The following is a 25,399-nucleotide window of genomic DNA, read 5'->3' on the forward strand; positions in this document are numbered from 1 at the left end:
ATGCGTTTCCCACTCGATGACGAGCTCGATTTTTATTTAAAATAATGATTTAATCGGTTAAAAAAATGACTTGGAGTCAGATATTTTATTAAAATAAAATAAAAAAATAACGGAGGATTAAATTTCCAAAATTGGGTTTTAAATGATCATTTTTAATCAAATAACCCTCTATATATTCATGTGATATTATTATTATATTACATTTATATATAATTTTGTCAAAAAATTATATATATATATATATATATATATACATATTAAATAACTTAATAAAATATTCCAATATACTTATAATAAACCAAATAGATTATTTTAATATAAAAATATATCCACTTATAATAATTAACGATACATAACATTTTTATATAATACCTTTAAGATAACATATGACTTTAAATATATATGTGATAACATTTTTGACTTTAAATGTTATAAAATCTGACTTTGAAGATTATAGCCGTTCTTATTTCAATTAAATGTGTAGATATTATGCTTTAAAGTTCACTTCCATAAAAAAAAAAAAGAGAATTATATCTTATTTATATTAGTTTTTGTAATAGTTGTAATTTTTTATATCATCTTATATCATCAGCCTTCTTCGAAGGTATTTTTATATGTTTTTATTTATTTATTTTTACAAAAATATCTTTCATTTTTCTTAAAAAAAAACTGAATATACCAATTGGTATTTTCATTTTCTTAAAAAATAAAATAGAAAAATATAATTCAAACTATGTTTTTATCTATTTTTTTCTTTGAAAATTAAAATAAAAAATAGTATAAACAAGTAAAACATTTTTTTTTCGTTTTGTTTACTCACTCATCATTTTTCCTTCACAATATAATAAGAATATTCACCCAAGGAAAATAAAACTTGATAGAAATATCAAATTAATTATAAAAGAATTATTTCTAAAAATATAATTTAATTTCTAAAAATTTATATTAATTGTTTAGATAATTAAATCATGGAAGGAAAATAAAATTTCATAGAAATACAAAATTCCTAGGTGATGTTTGTTTTTGGGCTAAACGGAAAAAGTCAATTTTAGTCAAATAGTAAAATTTCGTAAATGGCTTTCATTTTCAAATTTAAATATTCATAAATCATATATTATATAAATTATATTTATGACTTTTATTTTTTAATTTAAATATTCATCAATAAAGTATATTATATAATAAATGTCACTTTACCTACTACCATTATATCATTCATGTGAACATCCTCAACCCTAGTTTTTGTTGGTTCTAGTCTTATTCATAACCCTAACCCTAACCCTAACCCTAAATGTGAATATGGGCTTATAAAGCTAATTGAAAGAAAAAGAAAATAATTGGGATAATTGACTAGGGTTAGAATCTATAAGACTTGGATGGTATTAAGAGAGCCCCAAAGATTTGGAAGGAGAGAGAGAATTGAATGATATGGTTGGGAGTATAAATACAGCAAAGCAAAAGGATCCTACAGCACTATTTCAGTGGGAGGCTCCTCTCTCTCCTTGTCCCTTTCCCACCCCCAATGCACTACCCACAAGGGTAAAGAGGAAGTTGAATTTTCATTGCTTCCGTCTCATACTCTAACCCCATCTCCCTCTTTTCGTTTCCAATTCCCTCTCACCCTTTTGAAAATACCCATCATCCTTCCGTCTTCTGCCTTGATTCTGCTTGTTATAGTATGGATTTTTAGCGTTTTGAGGAGGGCAGAGGAGGGTTTTTTTAATTTATTTTTATTTTTTGTTTAATAGAGTTGAATCTGAAGTCGGTTTGGTTTGTGGGTTTCTCTCAAACCCTTTTGTTAAGATCAGCGTAAACCAATTCTCTGGTTTGAATTTTCTTGGCGTGGTGATAGTTATTTTGGGTGTGTCGAAGAGGGTGGAGGTGAGTTTTTTTTTGATTGGTCTGTGATGGATGATAGGAGGCCACATGGGAGTTTCTTTCAGTACCCTCCCTCTGGACTCCATGCTTCTCCTCACAGGTCATCTTCCCTCTCATCAGATCGAGAAAGGTGAGTTCAAGTTCTTGTTTGGTTGGTGTGCTAGTGCTTTTATTTTCTTTGTTTGTTGATGGGTTTTGTTTCGTTCCCGATAAAAAGAGTGAGAACTGAAAGGAAAACTTGGGAGTCGGTTGACGTTTGAAGTGGCTGTTGCTGGATTCTTGATTTTCCTTTTCTTTTCTGCTGGAGTTTCTCAGAAACCATACGGTGCATTAATTAGTCTGATGGATTCTTCCAATCTTCAGAATTTGATGTAGGGCTTATGACATGGGTTGGGGGGTTCTTTCTGTGATTCTACTAATTATGGCTTTTGATTTTCTTTCATGTACTATTTTTTTTTTCGTCTTTATTTGTTTTTAATTTGACTACTATAAGGACAGTTCCATCATGCTTCAAATCTGATTTATGTTGGTATAATTTTGATTTGGTTCCATTAAACATTTCAGTGGAAGAATAAGTTCTGATAAACATTCAAATATTTCTTGGAAACCTATTTTCTATATCTAATTTGAAGGGACTGGACATAATTTACAAATCAAGAAATTTCAGAGGAGTAAGTTTGTTTGAACTTCCTAAATGTCCAGATTTGAATCAGCATAAATAACAGGTGATTGTAGCTTTCACATAGGATCACTTTAAGCAAAACTTTTTAGGCATTTGTTTGGGTGTCCCATTCAAAATTGGGTGGTTGCATTGTGCTTCACATAGTATTTGGGGGAAATACATGAAATGGAATGTCTCTATCAAAATGATTGTAATTGCCACAGTTAAAGCCATTTAATTTTGTGGGGATGCTGAATCATGCTGTTAATCGAAGCGGTTTTTCTTTGAAGTTTCATGTGTATCAAGATAAAAGATTCCATTTGGGAGTTCCATTGCAAACGCTCATTTGGGTCGATGCATATTTTGTTTTCTTTTCTTGCGAAGCTTGCTGATTGAGTCGGTTTAAATGGTAGTTATCTTTTTAGTTTGAAATATTGCTGTCCATATTTACTTCATTCATGGATCAAAGAGTGTATACGCTTGGGAGTATTTAAGTATCCAGCCTAAACAAACCAGTTACAAATGCTCAAATGTTAAATTTCAGAAACTAAATTAATAATTAATTTATTCTTTTAAAGATGTTAATCTTATATTAGAACACTTTGGGGCGTTATTTTTACTGTTGTGCAAGCAATTGTTCCAGTCTTGTTTGGGATATGCTAGGTCTTGTTACATGATTTGGCTGGTTTAATGACTGCAGATATCTAGCTGAATTATTGGCGGAGAAGCAAAAGTTGGGTCCATTTATGCAAATTCTACCACAATGCAGTAGGCTTCTGAATCAAGGTTATTGAATCTTCTTCCTATGCTATGCTGCAATTAATGGTTTATTCTATGTGTGTTGACTTTGTTAAACAGACGCTTTAAATGATGTGATCTAGACATGACATGGCTATGGCTTGGGTATTGATATGTGTCTAACTTACTATTGGTTTGATATTTCTCCAACAGATGGGTCCAATAAAGAAGAAGAGCAAGTTTAGTTCATTCTGACTTAGCCCGTGATACGTTCTTTTTTATTACTAGGATATGAGTGAAGTACCCATGTCAAACATTCTATATCAGACATATAACTCAATTTGGACCAGGGTATTAAACAAGAGAATAAGTGGGAATTATGTTATTTAGCCATGTCCCTATGTCCTACAATCTGAGGATATGCATGAATCTCAGGCCGAAAAACACGCCAAGTCTGATTCCAAGTAAGGCAGGACATTGGTTGCCTCATTACTTATATTTCGTGAACAAACAGAAGTTTAGCATCATAAGACATGTGAGGGCCAAATTAAGAGTGGCCTGTTTAGATTCAGGATAGTTTCCCAGACATCCCAAAACCATAAATTAGCTGCTGTCAAGAAGTCCCAGGAATCTGTTTTCTGGAATTCTAGCAACTACTTACCTTTAAGACCTAGTCTTAAACCCTATAGATTGTTTTCCATCTTCAAGAAGCATAACACAATAGCATTTCCTAGAATTTTGCCCACTGACAGGGAGATTGTTGTTTGCATTATTCAGGCGTTCTTGCCTCCTTACTATAAGCTACCATTTCATCTTCACTTTACCAACTTACAGCCGGAGATCACATCAGTGGTGGCATGTGCTAGCCGATTCTGTAATTTGGCTCTTTGGTTTAGTTGTGCCTGGAATGAAATGATTGATGCTTTAATTGCAAAGAGTTTGGCTTCTTTCAGCTAGATGCACTATAAAGACCATGGCCTAGTGCATGCCTATTCTCCTTCTATTACACTCCTTCCAGACATCATAATCTTTTAGATAAATTGTTACATGACCCAGCTAAAAGTTGCTTCTAATTCATAGAAGTCAAACCTGATTTTGCTAATGGATGATTTTCACTGTCACTTATAATTGTTGGTGATTTGAAGATCGGAAGGGATCCACCATCATATATGCATTTTTATTTCATTTTGTGTTTTAGGACATGATAAGAGTGACCTGAAGTTGACTGTGTCCTTCCCTATGGCTGCACCAATGTGTTCCAATGTTGAATTTACCAAAAATTCTCAAATCATGCAGTCGTTATTGCCTTATGCTAAGATATAAGCTGCTGACACAACTGTGCCAAGAATATTAGAATATAATAGGTTGGTACCTAATGCTTCCTTAAAAGAAGAAAATCAGGAGTTGGTATGGTATTGTTCTTCAGGGGCAATGACATGTATCAGAAATACAAAGTGAGGCTCTCTGATACTTAAAACCGTGCTAGTAATATTTGTTGGCAATCTAAATGTTTTGCAAAGCACTTAGACATACGTACACCTAATAAACAACTGCTCTTTACAGTTCTGTGTTATCCTGTACAGGGCACTTAACTGTTTTATGGTTTCTTTCATCTCATTGCAGAAATCAGAAGGTTGTCAGCTATAGCACCCAATCAAGGTTTTGTGGATCTTGAACGAATTGAGCATGATAGTCCATTTAGGTCATTAGGTCAACATCCGAATGGAGGACCAATGGATTTGGAGGGTTGGCCTGCGATGCAAACGGAGGTATGCTACTTGATACTTATATTGAGCTTTGTACTATCTCTTGTTGAAACTGTACATGGAAAATGGATTCTAATTGTTCGTCCATCCTGCAGCAAACTTGATGTTACTGTGGCCAATCTCAGTTTTCCATTATCCCTATTATAACCACCTTAAGTAATACACAACTAATATACAATATTATTTTAAGGGAACACTGCTTATGGATATCCTGTGTAAGTAACTCAAATAACTGTTCTCTTTCTCTGTGTTGAAGAAAAATAGGATAAAGTAGTAATTTGAGAAAATTAAAACCTTGTTAACCAATCCTGCTTCTATTTTGAACCTCTTACTGTGGTGACTGTAAAGCAACACGAGGGTAGAGGAGGGTATGTAAGGTGAGTAACAAACACATGGTGACTGCCAACACCCCTAGTTGACTAGAAAATGTTCTGACTCACATATCTTGTTATGTATAAATATTTTCTAAAGCACACTGTCAACAGGCAACTTATGTTCTACATGATGATTAACTGGGGCCTTTCTTCATAAGTAAATAAAGTTCCTTGATGGTTCTTTGAGATTTGGCTGGGTGATTGTTAAACAGCAGGATTATCTCCCTTTGAATGAGCTGGGAAGTGTTCTAGATAATGATTAAAGAGTATTTCTGACTCATGCCCACATTCTATTTTAGGATATTTTTGTTATGCTGTTTACATGTGTGCCCACAAACAGATGCTCACCAGCATCATTTGAAGTACTATACATATGTATGCGTATATATACGCAAATATGCACTAAATAAAAGCATCTTTGAAGTACGACTAAATCCTTCTTCAAACTTGTCAAAAGAAAAAACAATTTTGTAGTAAGGAAAGTCATATGCAGGAGATTCATCAGAAGTTTTTGCCTGCTTATGATAAATTTTTGTTTATGTTGTCTTGATTTAGGAAAATGGACCTCTACGAAGAATGGCCCCTTTTCAAGCTTCCTCACTAGGTTGGCATCGGGCACCTGGAATACCGACCACTCCTGTTGTAAAGAGAGTCATTAGACTTGATGTTCCTGTGGACAAATATCCAAATGTGGGTAAAACTTGTTGTATGTGTTTATCTGGAGTTGAGTTTCGGATTTTGTTAACTATTTCAAAATAATAGAATCTAACTCAAGGGTTGGGCAGTATAATTTTGTTGGCCGAATTTTGGGACCACGTGGGAACTCCTTGAAAAGAGTTGAAGCCATGACTGAATGCAGAGTGTATATCAGAGGTCAGGGGTCAGTGAAGGATGCTGTTAAGGTATTTTGATAATTCCCAGCATGAACAGTTAATATGAAGTTTTTTTGTGTGGAAAGTTGCACCTTTGCATCCAATTGTTGTGCATATCTTTTAGCTTACCTATCAAAAAAACAAAAAAATAAAATATGTTTAGCTTATTTATTTTTTGATAGGCATCATGTTAGCATATGAAATTGTTGTTTCTGTTCCCTGTTTGCTTGTTGGATTATGGTACATCATAAAGATATATTAAGTAGATTATTATTTCTTTCTAAATCAAATCTCTCCCCTAATCTAATCTTGTAAATGAGGGGATACTATGTTGTAGTTGATTGCACAATTAGTCCTATTGCATGTTTTAACTGATGGTGATGGGTGTCTCCTGTTACATATTTATACATAGACTTACAGAATTCATGTGCACTTAGCCGAGAAAGTTTTAATGATCTAATTAGCACTATAATTATTTTGATATAAGTTATTCCACGATAGAGTTTATTGGTTATGTTGACGGGGATTGAAGATCATTACTATCCTGGTTTGGCTCCAGTATAGCTTTCAATGCATGAGGTGGAGTTTGCTGTTGAATAGAGCAAGTCCTACAAAACTACAATTCAGGATCTTTAACTTATTAAATTCATTAAAGAAAACAACATGGTTGATACTTCCAAAATAAATTGATAGATACTGATGGAATGCTTTCTTCTTTTAGTAAGTAAATGCTGTTTGAAGAGATAAGGCTGGAAGAGGCTAATACCAATGCACATTTTGAATTTCTTCCACAATAATAGTAAAGTAGCGCTTTTGGGAAGTCGGGATGTTTATTTCCTTCATAGAACTATCAAAAAGCCATTTGAGATTACTAGCAGCCATAATGAGAAGTTTGTTCAATATTTACGAAGTTGACATGTAGGGGCCTTTTCTCCTAAGCCTTTCATGCTGGCAGAGTGTATTTTCTTTGCAACTGCCTTCACATGGTATGCCAAGTGTTGGATGATACTGATGATGAATGTATAAGTTAATAGATTACATTGCAACATGAGTAAGGATGTTCATGCATACCGATCCTCATAGGAAAGCTAATTGGATATCTCCTCCTGGTCAAATGAGAAGCTATGGTGATGATGTTCAAAGAGAAGAAACCTCTTTAACTCAGAAGATGGAATAATTTGCAGAGATATACTACCCCTTGCTGGAGTTGTTACAAGAGAAAAAAATGGACTTCTCATCTGAGAGGATGGAGTAATTTGGAGAAAAAATTGTGATCATATAGTTCCTGCTCTCTAATTGAGAAGGTGGAGTAGTTTGGAGAATGGAGATGCTTAGAATTAATATATAGCTTGGAGTATCCAAACCGAAATCTTGTTTACGTCTTAACATATTGTTGACAGGATTTAAAACCCAGACCTTGATTACGCTTTGTCTGTGAGACATAAGAATCTTGGATTCCGCATGGGATTTTTATATTGCACAAACAAGAAATACAAATGTGGGTGTCAATGGTTTTTCTTGTACTCTTATCAAGTTTAATGGTGCTGCATCAAATACAAGGATGAGCATTTCTATATCCTGTCCTGTGCCATTCTGCAACCAAACATACTCCTTATGTTTGGTTTTTCTGGTCCTCTTATCAAGTCTAATGGTGCTGCATCAAATACGAGGATAAGTATTTCTATATCCTGTCCTGTGCCATTCTGCAACCAAACATACTCCTTATGTTTCCTTCTCCTATGATTAGAATAGTTCAGTAAAAAATTATTTCTTAATCCAAACATGCTCCTTTGTAGTGCATTTTTCTCGGATCTCATTGCTTGATTTGGCAACAAGTTCCTTCCTGTGTGAAAAAATTAGATACTCCCAAAATGTTGTGTTTTGATTTAAATTCTTACCGATGACAAGTCTTTTCGACACACTTTTTTTCTTCTCTCTTTATATATATATATTTGTGTGTGAGTGTGTGTGTGGATTTAATATAATCCTAATCATACAATTTTCTTGCTTTTATTTATATGGTATACTATTTTGGACCTTAAAACTAATTCTGACTAGTTTGTTTTTCATCATATCGTCCTGCCTTTTGACATATTCTGCACTCTGAGATTTGCTTTATGTTGGGTTGTTGCTTTGATGAGGGTTCTGGTTTATTTGTCAAAATGATGTTTGGGCAACTGCGGATCAATTCCCCAGTGATTCCTCCTCATCGGAATTCAATTATTTTTGGCTGCTCTTGAACTGAGTTTATCATTGGTAATGAGGTTATTGCCTCTGGCCATGATCTTTCCTCTGGCAAGGGTTGTTCGAAAGTTGATTCGAAACTCAAAACCCTAAACCCTAGAAAATACTGAATCGTAAACCCTAGTCCTTTGCCGGATGAAAGGAGCTCATACTAAACTTAAAATAGAATCAGAGCCTTGGAATAGTTGAATTTTCTAGGAGTTAGAAGTGATCATTTGAGTGAAATTAGCTCCGAAAGCTATGGAAAAATTATTAACTGGTTTCCATTTTGGAGTTTTGAGGTTAAAGCTATAGCTTCTTTTGAGTGGGTAGCTTCCTTTTCTTGGTTATCATGTCCCTATAAATTGAAGGGTATGTCTTTCTCTCTTAGAGATGACCGAATTAGAAATGGAGTTCCCTCTATAATGTTTGTTCCTCTCTTTTCTGTCCAAAATTCTACATTTTTGGAATTTCTTTACTACACAGAATTTCTCCTTGCTGTTGATTCTTTTTGGAAGTTCTTTGTACTGAATCCATCTTCACTAGGTCCTTCCATTAGGGAAGGGAAACTATGTAATTTGATGATAAAAATATATTTTGAGGCTTCTATAATTTTCCTAGTTGAGCTCGTATCCCATATCTTCCCCATCTTCACTGCATTTCTTATGAATTCATGGAAAGTGGGTGGAAAATTTTGAATGCCTGTTTGGGGTGCAGTGGGTGCTGCCTTCGTGGGCGACACTTTTGGGATGGGATGGGTCCCTTCATGGGAAAGAAGAGAAGGGAAGTTTGGAGAGTAAGCCCTTTATGCGTTTTTTGGATGGTTGGGAAGGCAAAGAACAAAATTACGTTTGAAGATGATGTGTTGTCCATCCAAAGACTTAAAAGTTCTTTTGCTTGTTTTTTTTTGTGACGAAATTGTTCATAAAAGATGGTCCTTTTGGTTTCAATGATTAGTTGGGCTGTCAGGGTAGGGTCTTTTTTTGAACCTTCTTTTTGACAGCTGTTTTTGTTCCGGCTGGGTGGGGGTTGATGTATATTTTTTGTTTACTTTGAGTCGCTGTTTTGACACCTCTTTTTAATATATATTTACCTCTCTTTACTTATAAAAAATAAAATAAAGTTGAATGCCTGTTTACTGATATCCATTTTGATTCAATGTAGGAAGAGAAACTGAAAGATAAACCGGGGTACGAGCATCTTAATGAGCCGCTTCATGTCTTGGTAGAGGCTGAATTTTCAGAAGATATAATAAATTCCCGGTTGGAGCAAGCAGTGGCAATATTAGAAAACCTTCTTAAGCCTGTTGTACGACACTAATCCCCTCACAGCCTTCACTCTTACTCGGCTCACCCTCTTAGGGCTTTTTAATAATCTCTTTGTTTCTCTGGCTTTCAGGATGAGTCCTTGGATCAGTACAAGAAGCAACAGCTAAGGGAACTGGCCATGCTCAATGGCACGCTAAGGGAAGAGAGCCCAAGCATGAGCCCCAGCATGAGCCCTAGCATGTCACCCTTCAACACTGCAGGAATGAAACGAGCCAAGACTGGCCGATAAAATGCAGGCAGCAGCTTCTTCAAAATTTCTGGACAATGGTATAGCTGGTTGATTGGTTTCCTGATAGTTTCTTCATGAATTTGCCTTCAAAAAGTCAGGAGACTGAGTCCTCAAACGGTGAGCGTACACCCTTTGAGTTTGATTTGGGGGGTTTTTCTTTTTCTGATGTTTGGCATCTGAGACAGGTTTCTTCTGCATCATTGAAATTCAGTATGCTTTCTCAAACATCTATCATCTCTATTCTTTCATGTATCATTAGACTGCTCTGACGATTATTTGCTCTGACATTGATACTACATTAAACAAAAATCTTAATGTTACTGGTTCGATTCAAATGAAGTGCGCTCCATGGTAACAGGGTGGGCCTTTATCGTATCGATTCCACTCGGATCATAAAGCTGCTTCATGAGGAGAAAACAGATCATCTTATTCATGCAGCCACATCACATAACATCTACTTCAATGGAACATGTGAATCAAAATGAATGTCATTTTTACAAGCATATGTCATACAAAATCGTATTGTTTTCTATCTGTAACATAGACAAAGAATTCATGTTTGTGGGATTTTGTCTTTTTGTTTTTGGTTTTAACATATCATTACAAATACAGCTTGTCCTTGAATCATAGCAAACCTCATGTCAGCACATTTCCACATCCCAAGCCTCGCCACCCGTGGAACTAGTTTTTGAGACAATGAATGACTATGAAGCCTGCAAAAGAAAAGAAACCCAGACTAAGAAAAATAATGCTACTGATTTTCAGTGAAGTTGAACAGATCGGAAAAATTGAGAAAAGAAAATAAAAAATAGATTTAAAGTTAATAAATTATTTTTATATAATTATATTAAACTTATTTAATTTATTTAAATTTTTTTTATAAAAATTAAATAATTTGAAAATGTATAAGTTTTTTTTTTTCAATTGCGTATGGATTTGTTAATATTCAGGATCTTAGAGAACCCGAATCGCAATGCCTCATTACTAGCTTAGAAAGAGTATAGCCGACAATGGCACCAAGGAACAATAGCACCATCCATATGGGATCCACCTCAAAGACTGCAATGGAACTCAATTTCCTGATTCTTTGACCAAATCACTCTCTGGGTATTGCCTTAATTTACATGAATGCTATTTCGCAAATCCTCTCTAAGTAGGACTACAATTTCTGCCAAGTGATGCAGCATAGGTAAGGTCTTTACCCCAGATTCTTTTTATTTGAGAATAAATCTTCTTCTTTGTGCATGGAGCACAATATCCACATCACTTCTGGGCAGTGCTATACAAACCGGCATTGTTTACAAGCTAATATTACAAACACATTCATTACTTAATTTCACTTCAAATTACTAATATCTTATTAATTAAAAAGCTGACATTTTTACAACCTATTTTAATCTTTGTTGCTAAGCATTTTGCATCTCTGTTTTCTAGTTTAAAAAAAAGTCCAAAGGAAGAGTCATTGATATTTTAAAAGTAAAAAGAGCTTATGTAGTTATAAGATTATTTGGTTTGCAAATTGTTACTACAAACTTCTTGGTGAATCTAAGTTGATTAATATTGGTTAGGTTGGTCTATTCTGATTTTTAGGTCCTAACTTACCTAAGAAGTGCCAATTTGGGCTTTAAGTTCTACACACTTACCTTAGTTCACAATTTTAAGCAATCTCTAACTTTTATTCTATTTTGTTTTTTGAAGTAGATTTTACGCCCTTAATGAGACAACTACCACACGATAGGAGATGTGAAAGGCAGTTTTAAATCTTTTGGGTTACAGCTTTTGAGCTCTAGAGTCAAGGAGAACATTTCTAGTACAACAGAGAACCTCATCGGAGCCCTCTTGGAATGGACAAATGTCTCACAAGATTTGGGAATCTTGTCAACAATTGATTTCATAGATATTTGTGTGGGTAGCTGTGGTTTTTTGGCCTTTTCCTGTTTGTTTTTCTTTCTTTTTTTTTGAGTGTACTTCCTGTATACATATGGTGTGCCAACTTTCTTTAGCACTCTTTTAATAGAATTGCTTTGTTTGCTAATCAAAAGTAAAAAATAATAAAATAATAAAAAGAAAAAGAAAGAAAAAACGTTTCTAGTACAATCCCCTTTAAGGATGAGACGCGATATTTTGAGCATTTGTTTGCACAGCTTGAGTATTTGCTCTCAAATACCATAACAACTTTCTCTGTTTTCTATGCTCATTCAAATCATTTCCCAAAACATGACATTAAGGATGCATAAACTAGGTTGATAAAAGTGATTAAGGAAATCTGCTAGCCTCACTTGGTATCCACCAAGGCATCACAAAGCAGTTCATAATTTCATTAAATAAGTGTATTAGCAATCATACTTATACAAAGAAATCAGCAACAATTCAACATATCCACATTGTAAAATGTTCCATGTGAGACCTCAGCAGGCAGGCATTCAAATAAAGGGGTATGAGATACGTCAAGAAACAGCATGAGAGAAAGGAATACAAACATCCAACCCCAGTGTCAAGTAGTTTTGTTCACTTTATTCAAATCCTCGTGCACGATCTAATGTGTATATATATAACATGGCATGTCTGATATGAGTCCTTTACTCATATTGAAAGGTTATCACATGAAAAAAGCAAGTGGAAAGAGTATATCGGAGGACTAATATAAATTAAGAAGTTTTTTCTCTCTTCCTTTGTTAACTCTTGGTTGCATATCTGGTAGCAGGCATGTCAATTGTCAAACACAATCTATATCCTAACCCATTTGTGTCATTTCTGACATGGGTACTGCAACTTCAGTATAACATCAACTAAAGCACATGGGGCCTTAAAGAGCATCTAGATTGCAAAACAAATATACAAACTGATCTCTGAGAGTGATGTCAACTGCAATATAGAATGAAATTATGAGGATTTTTTAAAATTTTATTTTTGTAAACTCTATATTACAGAAAACTTTTTGTTTTTGATATGCAATCAGAGAATATGCTAAGCAGCGCCTAAGAAAAAGGGAGCATCCCATATACACAGGTGGTGTACAAAGGCCACAGAGGACAACTTATAGGAAACTAGGAACACATAAACAAGATGAATTTTTTATAGGAGAGAAAGGGAGATATGTGCAAGTGGGTACTCAAAAAGGGGATACAGAAACCAAGAAAAGATTATTCGTGTCCTAAAACACTAGTTCCACGCTGAAAGAAAATTCTCCCATATCCAACATGTATCCACTTCATGGTCGGAAACAATATATGCTTTCCTTTTTATTTTCTATTTGGTAAGCATATATATATATATATATATATATATAACAATAAAATAGCATTCCTTTTTAATGCCAATAAAAAATGATCGTAAGCTCAATATCCTCAAACATTTTATATTCCTTTTTTCCTTACCGCCATTAAGTAAATAGTGAAATGTGGGATCCTAGTGGAAATCTAGAAATATTTAAAGAACATCCATCTACTGGAAAATTGCAATGATTGTACAAGATGGTACAGAGTCAACAAAAATAGAAAAAAACTGCGCAATGAATAATAAGTTAAAATTCCTAACCAAATTTAAAAAGGAAAAGCAATGAAATCTGTATCAATTGAGAATCAGAAAAGCATACAGTACATACAGTTGGAAGGCGCACCTCAACTATACTCAAATCAATCTTCAACTTAACATGTGTTCAGTCCCGAAGACCAAGTTCAAGCTCAAGCTCATCATCCTCTTCAAACAACTTTAAAAGGCGGGCATACTGCTCTTCTCTTTTCTTCTTCTGATATAACTTGAAAAGGAAAAAGGAAAACAGCCCAACTGCCACAAGAGCAAGGCATATGATGACTACCTTAGTGCCTGTGCTGCTATGGGAAGTGGCATGAGAGTCAACCTTCTTTTTGGAACTTGATGAGTCATCAGAAAGGCCTGAAAAGACAAGAAAAATGACTGAGACCAGCTAAGGATACACTGAAATTCTAATAGGACATGAGCTCCAATAGGCCGGAACATAGAATTATGGTATACACATGTGGTAGAGCTCAACATGTAACAATATATCCAATATTATCCATGAACAAAAACCCTGAGCAAGGGCAATTTAACTCATTGCTTGTATTCATCATCGATAGAGAGGTTAGCAATAATGAATTAAGGTGGAACTGGGCCACCCATTAACTCAAATCCCTGACTAAATGTTGGTCCAGAGCTCAATGTTTTCCAAACATGAAATAACAGATTATGCTTCATAAAATACAAAATATATTTAATGCTGACGATCCAAAAAATTTTGCTTCCAAAGTCTCCAAAAGAAGCTACAAACAATGCAATTATGAAAGGTATTTTCTTTGGCGCTCTTTTAATAGAGTTGCTATGTTTGCCAATAAAAGAAAATCAAAAGGTAATTATTCACCTTCCTGTTAACATTGCACATACTATCGCTTCATGACAATTATTGAATGCTGCTAAAGCTATGTTTCACAATAATATGCTTTGAGATCACCCTAACTTGGAAAAAAACAAAATCATTTGCATGGAGGTGTAAGGAGAAAAAAATGACAAATTTTTTTAAAAAAAATAAGTTTTCCATTATCCAGGAACCTTCAAGAATAGAAACTCTGGGTCAAATGATTCTGTGGAAACTATTTCTTTATTTGAATTGAGCTCTCAGGTTTCAGAAAATAAAAACAAAAAGCAACATAACTTTCAAAGTTCTCTTTTCCTTCTTCTAACAGAAATCAAACCGAGTGACTTGGTAAAATTTCCAATTTTTCAAAATTTTCAACATATGTGACCCAAAATAAAGAAGACCCTCCAGTACCAGTTGGCTTATTTGAATTATTCAAAACCCAAAGAAAGGTCCAAAATTTTCTTCTCTTTCTCCTCTTCTCTCAGCAATTATGAATCTTTAAGACTTCCCAATGTACGCCACTACCATGCCCCGTAGCCGAGATTAAATGTTCAATTATTTAACCTACAAACCGACACCAGGAAAAAATAAAAAATAAAACAAAAACAAAACAAAGGAACGTTTTATTTTCTCTAATTTTCCTCAATTTTCTCAGCAACCAAACCGATGGCACAAGCAATCACAGTGTGTAAAAAATCCGATCCGCAAACCAACTTATCAATCCAAAGAGCTTTCACAAAGAAGGAAAAAAAAAAAAGATACGCGGTATAGAATTACAACCCTAACAAAAAATGAAAGCATAATTTGAGGTTAGAGCACAAATAATAATAATAATAATAATTTCAGAAAATTATTCCCAACAAAAAAAAAAACAACAACAACAACTCTAATTCCAAAATTGGATCTGAATTAGGTCCAAAAGCATACAACCGTAACAAACATCATGAAATTTGTCGGAAAAAAATGGTTTCAGAAACAGAAAAGACAATCAAAATGACCTGTACATAACTGGTGAAATTTGGATTCGGAAGAGAGAGAAATAGATCTGAGAGACAAACCTGAAAAGAATTGCAGAGAAATCGAAGAGAACAACAACAGGATTTGCAGAGATCTCCGGCTCCAAGCTTCCATCATCCCTCTCTACTTTCTCTCTCTAAAGCCCTCTCTCTCTCTTTCTCTTTCTCTTTCTCTCTCTAAAATGCCCTCTGGATCCTAAACGCCGTCGTTTTTGGCCAGGAAAATGGAGGAATAGGCTTTTTGTAGTATTCCTCCCATGTTTTGCTTTATTTCTTGGAAGGTACTAACGTATATGAAAAATGTGATTAAAAATATAAAATTATAATAATTATAAAATAATGAAAAATATAACTAAAATACAAAAAATATTATTGAAATTTAAAAGATGTAATTATTGTACAAAATAGACTTTATGCATTTTTTTATATCCTAAAATTATTTTTAAAAATATAAATTAAAATTTTAAAACTTTTTTTCTATTTTTTTAATATAATTTTTTTTTATTTTGTTCTTGAAAAAGAAAAAAAACATCTGAAAATTGTTTTTTGTTTTTAAGAATATAAAATAGTGTATTTTTAAAGAATATCTTTTACCGTTTTCTATTATTTTTACTTATTTTATATTATTTTAAAAAATAATTATATAAGCATATAAAATAATTAAAAATAAAGTACCGGATAAAAAATAATTTTTGAAATTTATTTAAAAATATTAAAAAAAGGTTAAAAACATTTCGGATTTTTAAAAAGACTTTTATTTTGTAAAATATCATAAAACAATTTTCAAATATTCTCAAAAATTGTTTTTCATAATTGTCTTAAAAAACAGTTACCAAACGAAGTTTTTAAATAACCTAATTTAAGGTTTTTAAAAATTTAATTGTTTTAAAGACTATAAATAAGACCTTAGATATAAAAATTGTTTTTATAATATATTTAAAAATATTAAAAATAGTTTAAAAATATTTTAGATTTCAAACATATTTTTATTTTATAAAACATTAAAAACAATTTTTTTAAAACTATTATCAATTTTTAAAAAAAATTATTTTCAAAAACAGTTATTAAATAAGATATATGTTTAATTTTTCAAAAGTACTAAAAAATGATTTTTTTTTCTAGTATTTTATTTTAATATAGAAAAAAAATAAAAAAAATTTAAAAAACTTCATTAACAAATTTCATATATTCCAAAGGATTACGGATTGTGAGGTAGGGTGGTGTGTGGTGGAAGTGGAACCACCCAAAAAGTTTCAGTCTCTTCCTTGACAAACACTCAATCTTCTTCCACGTTCCACCAAAACTATATTCACTGTACTGCACCAAACGGCATCGTCGCATCGATACCTTCTGAATAGGCTCCATTCAATGTAGCATATTATTTGCTTTTTCAAATTCAAACCGACGCTTTACGACTTTAAGATAAAGGAAGAGAATAAGGGAATCAAGATTGAGATATTTATAAATTATAAAATTTATTAAAAAACAGAACATGTATAATTTTATTCTTATGCCCTTGTTTCTGAAAAAGGGAATGGAAGGGAAAATAAAATATAAAAAAAATCAAAATTAGAATTAAAAATTTCATTTAGATGTTTGCAAATTACAATATTCTCAAAAAAGGGAATTCAATGAAATTTAGAACCGGTTTCTAGTTAAATATTTTTATGGGAATTTAGAAAAATAATTATAATATTGTTTTTGATAATATATTGCATAAGTAAAAAAAACATTTTTAATAATAATAAATTACTAAAAATGACCATTATTAAAAAAAGAAAATATTATAATAAACCCGAAACTTTTATTACACAAATATATATATATATATATAAACATTTATATTGTTAAAAAAAAAATTCAAAAATCATTTTTATAAAAAGAAAGTGAAAGAGGAAAAAGAGAGTAAGAAAGAAATGGAAGTGCTACTCTACAAAACAGTGTTTTTTATTTTATTTTCTAAAGTGTTTTTTAAAATATTATCAAATACCCTTTTTTTTTTTTTTTTTTTTTTACCTTAAAAAAGCTTTTAAATGCTTTTAGAGTATAAACATTTAAAAAAAAAACATTATCTATCAAATTCTTAGAATGTATTTAATAATGATTCTAAAAAGTGTTTTTATCCTTTCTAATACGAAGAATAAAAATTTTCAAATATTAAAAAATTTAAAAAAACTATTCATAATCATGCACTTTTTAGACTCCATATGAAAGTAATTTTCAAAAACACTTTTAGCCTAAAAAAACATTTTTAAAAAAAGTTCAAGAATTAGGTAAAATTTAAAAAGTACATTTAAAAGTTGAAAAATCACTAACAATACTTACGTGAGAAACACCTGATAATCGATTTTTTAAAAAAATGCTTTTAGAGAGAGCATTTCAATGAAACAAAATTGAAAAATCACTTATAGGAATTTAGGGGAGAGAGTTTGAAATGAAATGCTCATTATATTTCTCATTGATCACAAACTATTTTAATGGAGCAACTAGAGCTAAGAGGAAAGCCCATGGCATTTTAAGAAGCCAATACAAACAAGATCTAAGCCTCTTCTAGGCTCCCTTGGACACATCATAATGCAGAGAGACATATCCTTTCAGGCATTTGGTAATTCATCTGAGAACGGAGAAATTAAATTCTAAATGCTAATGCAAGAATAGAAAGAAGAAAAGCACATCAGCATTCAAAGATTGCCAGTCAAAGTGGGCTCTCAGATTCCCTATGGTACCCTGAAAGGATTTATACCCGTCTTCTAAGAACACGGGCATGCACGCACGGACAGAGATTCTGTTGGTACAGACTGAAGAAGGAACACCTATATCTCCACAGTACTTCTCTAGGCTTGTCAATCCTTTTCTCACCCAAAAACCAGAATCATACAATGAGATGAATCTATTGGGCAGATTGGTCTTCCTTCCTGGGTTTTTGGTGATTCATCCGAGAATGCAGATGAAGAACCTAAATGCAAAGAAAGTTCAACCCTAAATGCCCAAAAAAGAATTGGAAATAGAAGACCAATTACCCTTCCTGAAGAGGTTCAAGAACAGAGCAGGCAGCTAGGCGTGCCCACAGTTTTCTTTGGTGGTGAGACCTCTTATATAGTCAGGCAGATCCCTTGAACTTCCTACCATCCGCAATGTCAATGTTCAATACAACTAAAACAGCCAAGAGGGCAGACCCGAAAGAGGAATAATACAGTTGTTTTCAAGCCATTTCAAGGTCTTCACTTTCACAAGACTAACAATTCTCAACTCACCCATGCATCATGCAATGAGAAAAACATCTTGCTTATATACGTCCCGCAAATGATCGAATGACAAACACAAGCACTATGTTGACTTGATGTATGCATTATAGAATTAATTTCGAATATGTTGATTTCTATGTTTTTTGAAGAGCTTGATGTTTGGTTTTTTATTTCTCATTTCTTTTGTTGTCTATGAGAACAATTTGATTTCCTTTTAACTCTATTTTGTCATAGGATGTTATTTTCTTTTTCTCGTGACGACGAGAAAAAAAAAATAACATCATATGACAAAATGCAGTTAAAAGGGAATCAAATTATTCTCATATACAACAAAAGAACGAAATAAAAAATCAAACATCAAGCTCTCAAACAAACAAAGAAATCAATATATTCAAAATCAATTCTATAACACATACATCAAGTTACATAGACATGTATGATTTTTTATTTCTCATCAAGTCAAAATGAATATGTTGATTTCTATGTTTGTTTGAGAGTTTGATTTTTTATTTCTCATACACAACAAAAGAAATGCAAAATAAAAAATCAAACATCAAGCTCACAAACAAGCATAGAAATCAACATATCACTTAAATAACAAATATAAACTAAGGATTCAATCTACCAGAAAAATAAAAAACAAAAACATATCCTTTCAGCTAGGGATGGTTTTCTCACTTGAAGCACTTGGCATCCAGAAGAGCCTCTCCCTCAAAAGGCTCCTGATCTTCTATCATCTGAATCACACGCCCCTTTTGGGCCTCATCCGAGATGTCAACCTTCTTCCACTCATAGTGTTCCATGTCATAGCACTCATCAATTATAAATTGAGGTATCTCTTGCCCGCGGAAAAGCCACAGCCCTTTCACCTTGAATGGGGCCTCTGAGCCGATTACAAGCATCTTCCCAAAAGCATACTTGTGTGCCAGATCCATCCGCTGAAGGAATCCATCAACCTTGATCAGAGTTACGAATGAGACGGTATTCTCGGCATTGTATTTGTAATCACAGAACCAAAGAGAGTATCCCTCGGGATCGTACATGTCCCAGAATCCTGCATAATCATGAACATATTCATTGTGAACTTCAAAGTTTTAAACCTTGAAGAATGAGAAGTAGTAAACAGAGCAACCATAGCAACTTATCAACTAGGCTTGTTGTCACAGCTTAGCTGCCCAGGCCCACAAAATAAGTATAAATAATAACAATTGCTCAGTCAGAGTTCCAATTATTCCTATGTGGGAAGGCCTAATATAGTGGACTGACTATGTCAAGTCAAATTCACCTGTAATGGGCTTGCATCAATAAGGATTATCATTTATAGAAGCATGAGAAAAGAGGCTTGCATCCATAACAGATTTCTTTTTTCATTTTTTTTATAAAAAAAGAAAAGAAAAAGAAAGAGAGAGATACCTTTAATTGCAACCTCACGGAAATTGGTCTTGGTATTTGAGTAGAGTCTCTTCCATTCATCCAGAATCATCTTACTTGGGGGCAGCAGATCAAGAGGATTCTTAGGTTTGGGTTTTGGTGCTTCTTCCTCTTCCCCAACAGGAGCCTCTTTGGGCTTTGCTGGCTCCTTGACTTCTTTCTTTGGTTCATCCTTGTGCTTTGGTTTGGCATGTTCTTTTGGCAGGGCAGGCTTCTTTGCAGACGAAACAGGTGGGACTGATGCAGTTTGCTTTACCTCACCCAAGATCTTGCTGAAATTTGGTTGATTAACCATGGTCCAGAAGTATCTCTCAAGATGAGGGAACTCCGAGGTCTCTTAGTCATGAGCTGACTGAATCCCGTATACAAATTGCATGTCATGACAATGTCAGCCAGGGTGACAGAATGCCCCACCAGGAAAGTGTTTGAAGCAAGATGTGTGTTCAAAGCACCTAATGCTCTCTTCAACGCAGCAATTGCAGCCTCCTCAAACTATACACAGAAAACTATGATCAGGAAGGATTAAACAATCAAGGAGCTAAACTGGAAAGCAAAATGGTAGAATGCATTTTTGATTTAAGAACATTAAAATTTTTGTGAAGAATAATAGATTAAAGAACAATATTACAACTACAAATGAACCGTAAAAATGTCTTTACTTAGGAGTATAGTTTATCATTATGTCATAGTAAATGACACATGAAAAATGAATCATTCCATTAATTTGTGATCACATGGGAAGGCACATGTCCATCCTCTCAAGAGAAGTCCCTGTGCCATCACCAGCATTGTGGGAACAAAAAAAGAAGAAATCCATGTTTGGTTTCTGCATATAAAAAGGAAATAGACAGGGAACACAAGAAACATTGAAATAAATATCTGTCTCCTGAGCAAAGAGACATTGAAGGAAACAAAAGAAGCTACAAACAATGCAATTATGAAAGGTATTTTCTTTGGCACCCCCTTTCTTTGGGGCTCATTTAATAGAGTTGCTCTGTTTGCAATTAAAAGAAAATCAAAAGGTAATTCTTCACCTTCCTGTTAACATTGCACATACTATCACTTCATGGCAATTATTGAATGCTGCTAAAGCTGTGTTTCACAATAATATGCTTTGAGATCACCCTAACTTGGAGAAAAACAAAATCATTTGCATGGAGGTGTAAAGAGAAAAACATGACAATTTTTTTTTTAAAATATAAGTTTTCCATTATCCAGGAACCTTCAAGAATAGAAACTCTGGGTCAAATGATTCTGTGGAAACTATTTCTTTATTTGAATTGAGCTTTCAGGTTTCAGAAAATAAAAACAAAAAGCAACATAACTTTCAAAGTTCTCTTTTCCTTCTTCTTACAGAAATCAAACCGAGTGACTTGGTAAAATTACCAAAATTTCAAAATTTTCAACATATGTGACCCAAAATAAAGAAGACCCTCCAGTACCAGTTGGCTTATTTGAATTATTCAAAACCCAAAGAAAGGTCCAAAATTTTCTTCTCTTTCTCCTCTTCTCTCAGCAATTATGAATCTTTAAGACTTCCCAATGTACGCCACTACCATGCCCCGTAGCCGAGATTAAATGTTCAATTATTTAACCAACAAACCGACACCAGGAAAAATAAAAAATAAAACAAAAACAAAACAAAGGAACGTTTTATTTTCTCTAATTTTCCTCAATTTTCTCAGCAACCAAACCGATGGCACAAGCAATCGCAGTGTGTAAAAAATCCGATCCGCAAACCAACTTATCAATCCAAAGAGCTTTCACAAAGAAGGAAAAAAAAAAAAGATACGCGGTATAGAATTACAACCCTAACAAAAAATGAAAAGCATAATTTGAGGTTAGAGCACAAATAATAATAATAATAATAATTTCAGAAAATTATTCCCAACAAAAAAAAAAAAAAACAACAACAACTCTAATTCCAAAATTGGATCTGAATTAGGTCCAAAAGCATACAACGGTAACAAACATCATGAAATTTGTCCGAAAAAAATGGTTTCAGAAACAGAAAGGACAATCAAAATGACCTGTACATAACTGTTGAAATTTGGATTCGGAAGAGAGAGATAGATCTGAGAGACGAACCTGAAAAGAATTGCAGAGAAATCGAAGAGACCAACAACAGGATTTGCAGAGATCTCCGGCTCGAAGCTTCCATCATCCCTCTCTACTTTCTCTCTCTAAAGCCCTCTCTCTCTTTCTCAGTGTTTTAAAAACCGGACCGGAGCGGCCGGTCCAACCGACGACCGGTCGCAATTCCGCTCCGGTTTACCCTATTAGACCGTTTTAACATTGAACCTGACGCCTAAACCAACTGTCGGACCGGTAAACCGATAACACCAGAGAGTTCCAAACGAACCGAACGGAACAAGTTGGCCCATCATTTTGCATGCGACCCCATTATGTAAAAACTGTAAGCAAATACCCATACTGGTCCATGACTTAATATGACAGAACCCACACCCAGACCTTTTAAGTGGGCTGAGCCTTGAGCCCACAATATGGGCTTACTGTTGCTTTCAACGAGGATACCTTCTATAGGCATCCTTTGCACCCTTATTTCTCTCACAATCCGATGTGGGATTCCAAACTAATATGATATAATCAATGAAAAAAATTAACAAATGGAGGAATACGCTTTTTGTAGTATTCCTCCCATTTTTTGCTTTATTTCCTGGTAGGTACTAAATTATATGAAAAATGTGATTAAAATATTAAATTATAATAATTATAAAATAATGAAAAATATAACTAAAATACAAAAAATATTATTGAAATTTAAAAGATTTAATTATTGTACAAAATAGACTTTATGCATTTTTTGATATCCTAAAATTATTTTTAAAAATATAAATAAATTTTTTAAACTTTTTTTCTATTTTTTTAATGTAATTTTATTTTTTTGTTTTGATCTTAAAAAAAAACATATTTGAGAACCAAAAACCGTTTTTTGTTTTTAAGAATATAAAATAGTGTGTTTTTAAAGAACATCTTTTGGTTGTTTTCTATTATTTTTACTTATTTTTGGTTATTTTAAAAACTAATTATATAAACATGTAAAATAATTAAAAATAAAGTATTGGATACAAGAATGATTTTTGAAACTTATTTAAAAATATTAAAAAGAGGTTAAAAACATTTCGAATTTTTAAACAGACTTTTATTTTATAAAATATCATAGAGCAATTTTCAAATATTCTCATAAATTATTTTTCATAACTATTTTCAAAAAGAGTTACCGGAGTTTTTAAATAACTTAATTTAAGGTTTTTCAAAATTTAATTTTTTTAAAGACTATAGCCTTGTTTGGTAATTGTTTTTTAGAATGGTTTTTCATTCTTCACAAAAAAAAAAAAAAAAAAAAAAAAAGCAAAACATGTTTAATAGCTATAACATTATTTTTATAAAATATCTTTTAATTATTTATAATTTTTTTTAGGATTGTTTAAAAAAATAATTATACAAACATGTATGGTGATTAAAAATAAGACATTAAATATAAAAATTGCTTTTATAATTGTAGACCCCAAATGGGCTCATTTGCATGCAGTTCATTTTGCCAGGTGCTAGGATTGGAGTTAGCCACGTGTCGACTCCTAAGAGGCCATGAGAGAATCATAATAGTGGTTTGTTGAGAGCTATCGGAGGATGACACCTTGTGGACCCCGCATTTTCGGCTTATGCGTTTCCCACTCGAATGGCGAGCTCGATTTTTATTTGAAAATAATTTTTATTTATTAAAAAGAAATGACTTGGAGTCGCCACTTATTTTTGTTTTATTTTTAAAGGGTAAACAAAATAAGAAAGAAAAACCCTAAGTGTGACTCCTTATTTTGGAAAAGGCGGTCTGTGAAAAACAGGATCGGGTTCGGGGGTCAGGTTACTTATCGGGAAGGTACGGTAAAGACCATAGCACCCCTCTAAGTCCCTAAAGTCGGGTCTCTACTAATAAAATGAAGCTGACGTGACAATTGATGTGTAAATCAGAGAATACCTAAAATGATTATGCATGTATGAAAATCAGAACACTCAATGAAGAATGATTAAAGTGAGAGCAGGGCGTACCTTAGCATCAAACGATCAATGTGCTATCACAAAAAGTTGGGTCAGTGTACAATAAAGAGCATAAACATAGCTCACATATCACTAAATCGAGCACAAAAGTCATCACATGTCACAATTCATTCAAATTGATTTTTATTTTAAAGAAAATTCTTTGATGTAGGGCCCCCACCAAAGCCCGCTGATTTTTGCATGAATTAATTCCATAAATTCCATTATTCGGAATTATGGAATTTAAATTCATGTTTATTTTAAAACGTTTTAAAATCATGAAAAATTCGAAAGTAGCTCGTCGAAAAGAAAATGGCGGCCAAATTTTATTGAAAAACGGATTTTTGGAACCTAAAACTCTAAAGATGAGGGATTTGATGATTTGAAGTCGTTTTTTTTTTTAAAAAAAAAATAAAATAAAATAATAATAATAATAATGACATAAGCTAGAAAATCATTTGAAAACGGAGTTAGGAAATTATTTTTGAAAACAAAGGGAAAGAGTTTTGGGGGGTGGCACGTGGCTCAGAAAGGTGGCCATGCAAGCTAAAGTCATGAAAGTGGGTCCGGAATATAAGTGCTAAGGATGGGAATAGATTTATGCACTCCCCCTGCTTTAGATCCAAGTAGACAATACACGGCTGTCGAGGAAATTCAAACTCCACAACCTTGACCGAACGATACTTGTAGGCCCGCTCCACGAAGCAATGGTAGATGAGGGCAGTGTCCTCTGCAGCCAGGCCTCGCTGCCGATGAGGGGCATCGGCCTTGAAAAATGGAGCTTCCAGCACAGCCTTGGATGTAAGGTCTTGATCAAAGTCATTGCAGGTTAGAACCTTCTTAAGCTTTCTGCATGTCACATAGGAGAACTGGATGAAGCAGCCTAGGCGCGTACCAAGGATTTCATGTCGCTCCTCCAATTTTGGGTACTGAGCCCAGGCCCACTTCGACACAAAATCATACACTGCATCCTCTGATGCAACCTGGAGATCATCACTGGACAAAACTGCTTCGATCTTGACAAGGGGTAAGGCCATCGCCTCTTCCTGAAACTTGGTTGTGTCTTTGTAACGACTAGCAAGGTATTGCTTGGTTGCATCTGTCAAAGGCTCAACTGTCTCAACCATTAGGGCACTAAAAGGAAGCTCTAGACAGAGCAATGCAGATTCAGGTATCATGGATAAGTTCCTTAAGAGCCTGCTGCAGC

The 25,399-nt window shown here is 33.5% G+C and overlaps 2 protein-coding genes and 1 pseudogene across 5 annotated transcripts; 1 reads left to right on the top strand and 2 right to left on the bottom strand.

Annotated features, from left to right (window-relative positions):
- The first annotated feature begins 1,205 nt into the window (after positions 1-1,205).
- Positions 1,206-10,703, top strand: LOC100247182 (KH domain-containing protein At1g09660/At1g09670). Of its 2 annotated transcripts, XR_002031281.2 has the most exons (8): positions 1,209-2,008; positions 3,240-3,325; positions 4,901-5,046; positions 5,973-6,107; positions 6,203-6,319; positions 9,677-9,820; positions 9,911-10,186; positions 10,428-10,703. XR_002031281.2 is itself a non-coding variant. In XM_002263762.4 (7 exons), exons 1-7 carry the CDS (start codon positions 1,908-1,910, stop codon positions 10,067-10,069), a joined length of 888 nt encoding a protein of 295 aa, XP_002263798.1. In that variant the 5' UTR covers positions 1,206-1,907; the 3' UTR covers positions 10,070-10,408. The 2 variants fall into 2 exon arrangements, 1 of the variants encoding a protein (XP_002263798.1); XM_002263762.4 differs by lacking the exon at positions 10,428-10,703 and having other exon boundaries at positions 1,206-2,008; positions 9,911-10,408.
- LOC100242042 (uncharacterized) lies at positions 10,542-15,762 on the bottom strand. 3 transcript variants are annotated; one of them, XR_787083.3, is made up of 3 exons: positions 15,503-15,762; positions 13,689-13,963; positions 10,542-10,782 (listed from the first exon to the last, which is right to left on the bottom strand). XR_787083.3 is itself a non-coding variant. In XM_010659664.3 (2 exons), the coding sequence occupies exons 1-2, from the start codon at positions 15,576-15,578 to the stop codon at positions 13,728-13,730; spliced, it is 312 nt and encodes a 103-aa protein (XP_010657966.1). In that variant the 5' UTR covers positions 15,579-15,738; the 3' UTR covers positions 13,498-13,727. The 3 variants fall into 3 exon arrangements, 1 of the variants encoding a protein (XP_010657966.1); XR_787084.3 differs by having other exon boundaries at positions 13,674-13,963; positions 15,503-15,738; XM_010659664.3 differs by lacking the exon at positions 10,542-10,782 and having other exon boundaries at positions 13,498-13,963; positions 15,503-15,738.
- A 3,002-nt stretch (positions 15,763-18,764) lies between these two features.
- Positions 18,765-25,370, bottom strand: LOC100252292 (elongation factor 1-gamma-like; annotated as a pseudogene).
- Between the last annotated feature and the right edge of the window lie 29 nt (positions 25,371-25,399).

This window comes from Vitis vinifera, chromosome 12 (genome assembly GCF_030704535.1).
Source record: "Vitis vinifera cultivar Pinot Noir 40024 chromosome 12, ASM3070453v1".
Taxonomy (NCBI): Eukaryota; Viridiplantae; Streptophyta; class Magnoliopsida; order Vitales; family Vitaceae; genus Vitis; species Vitis vinifera.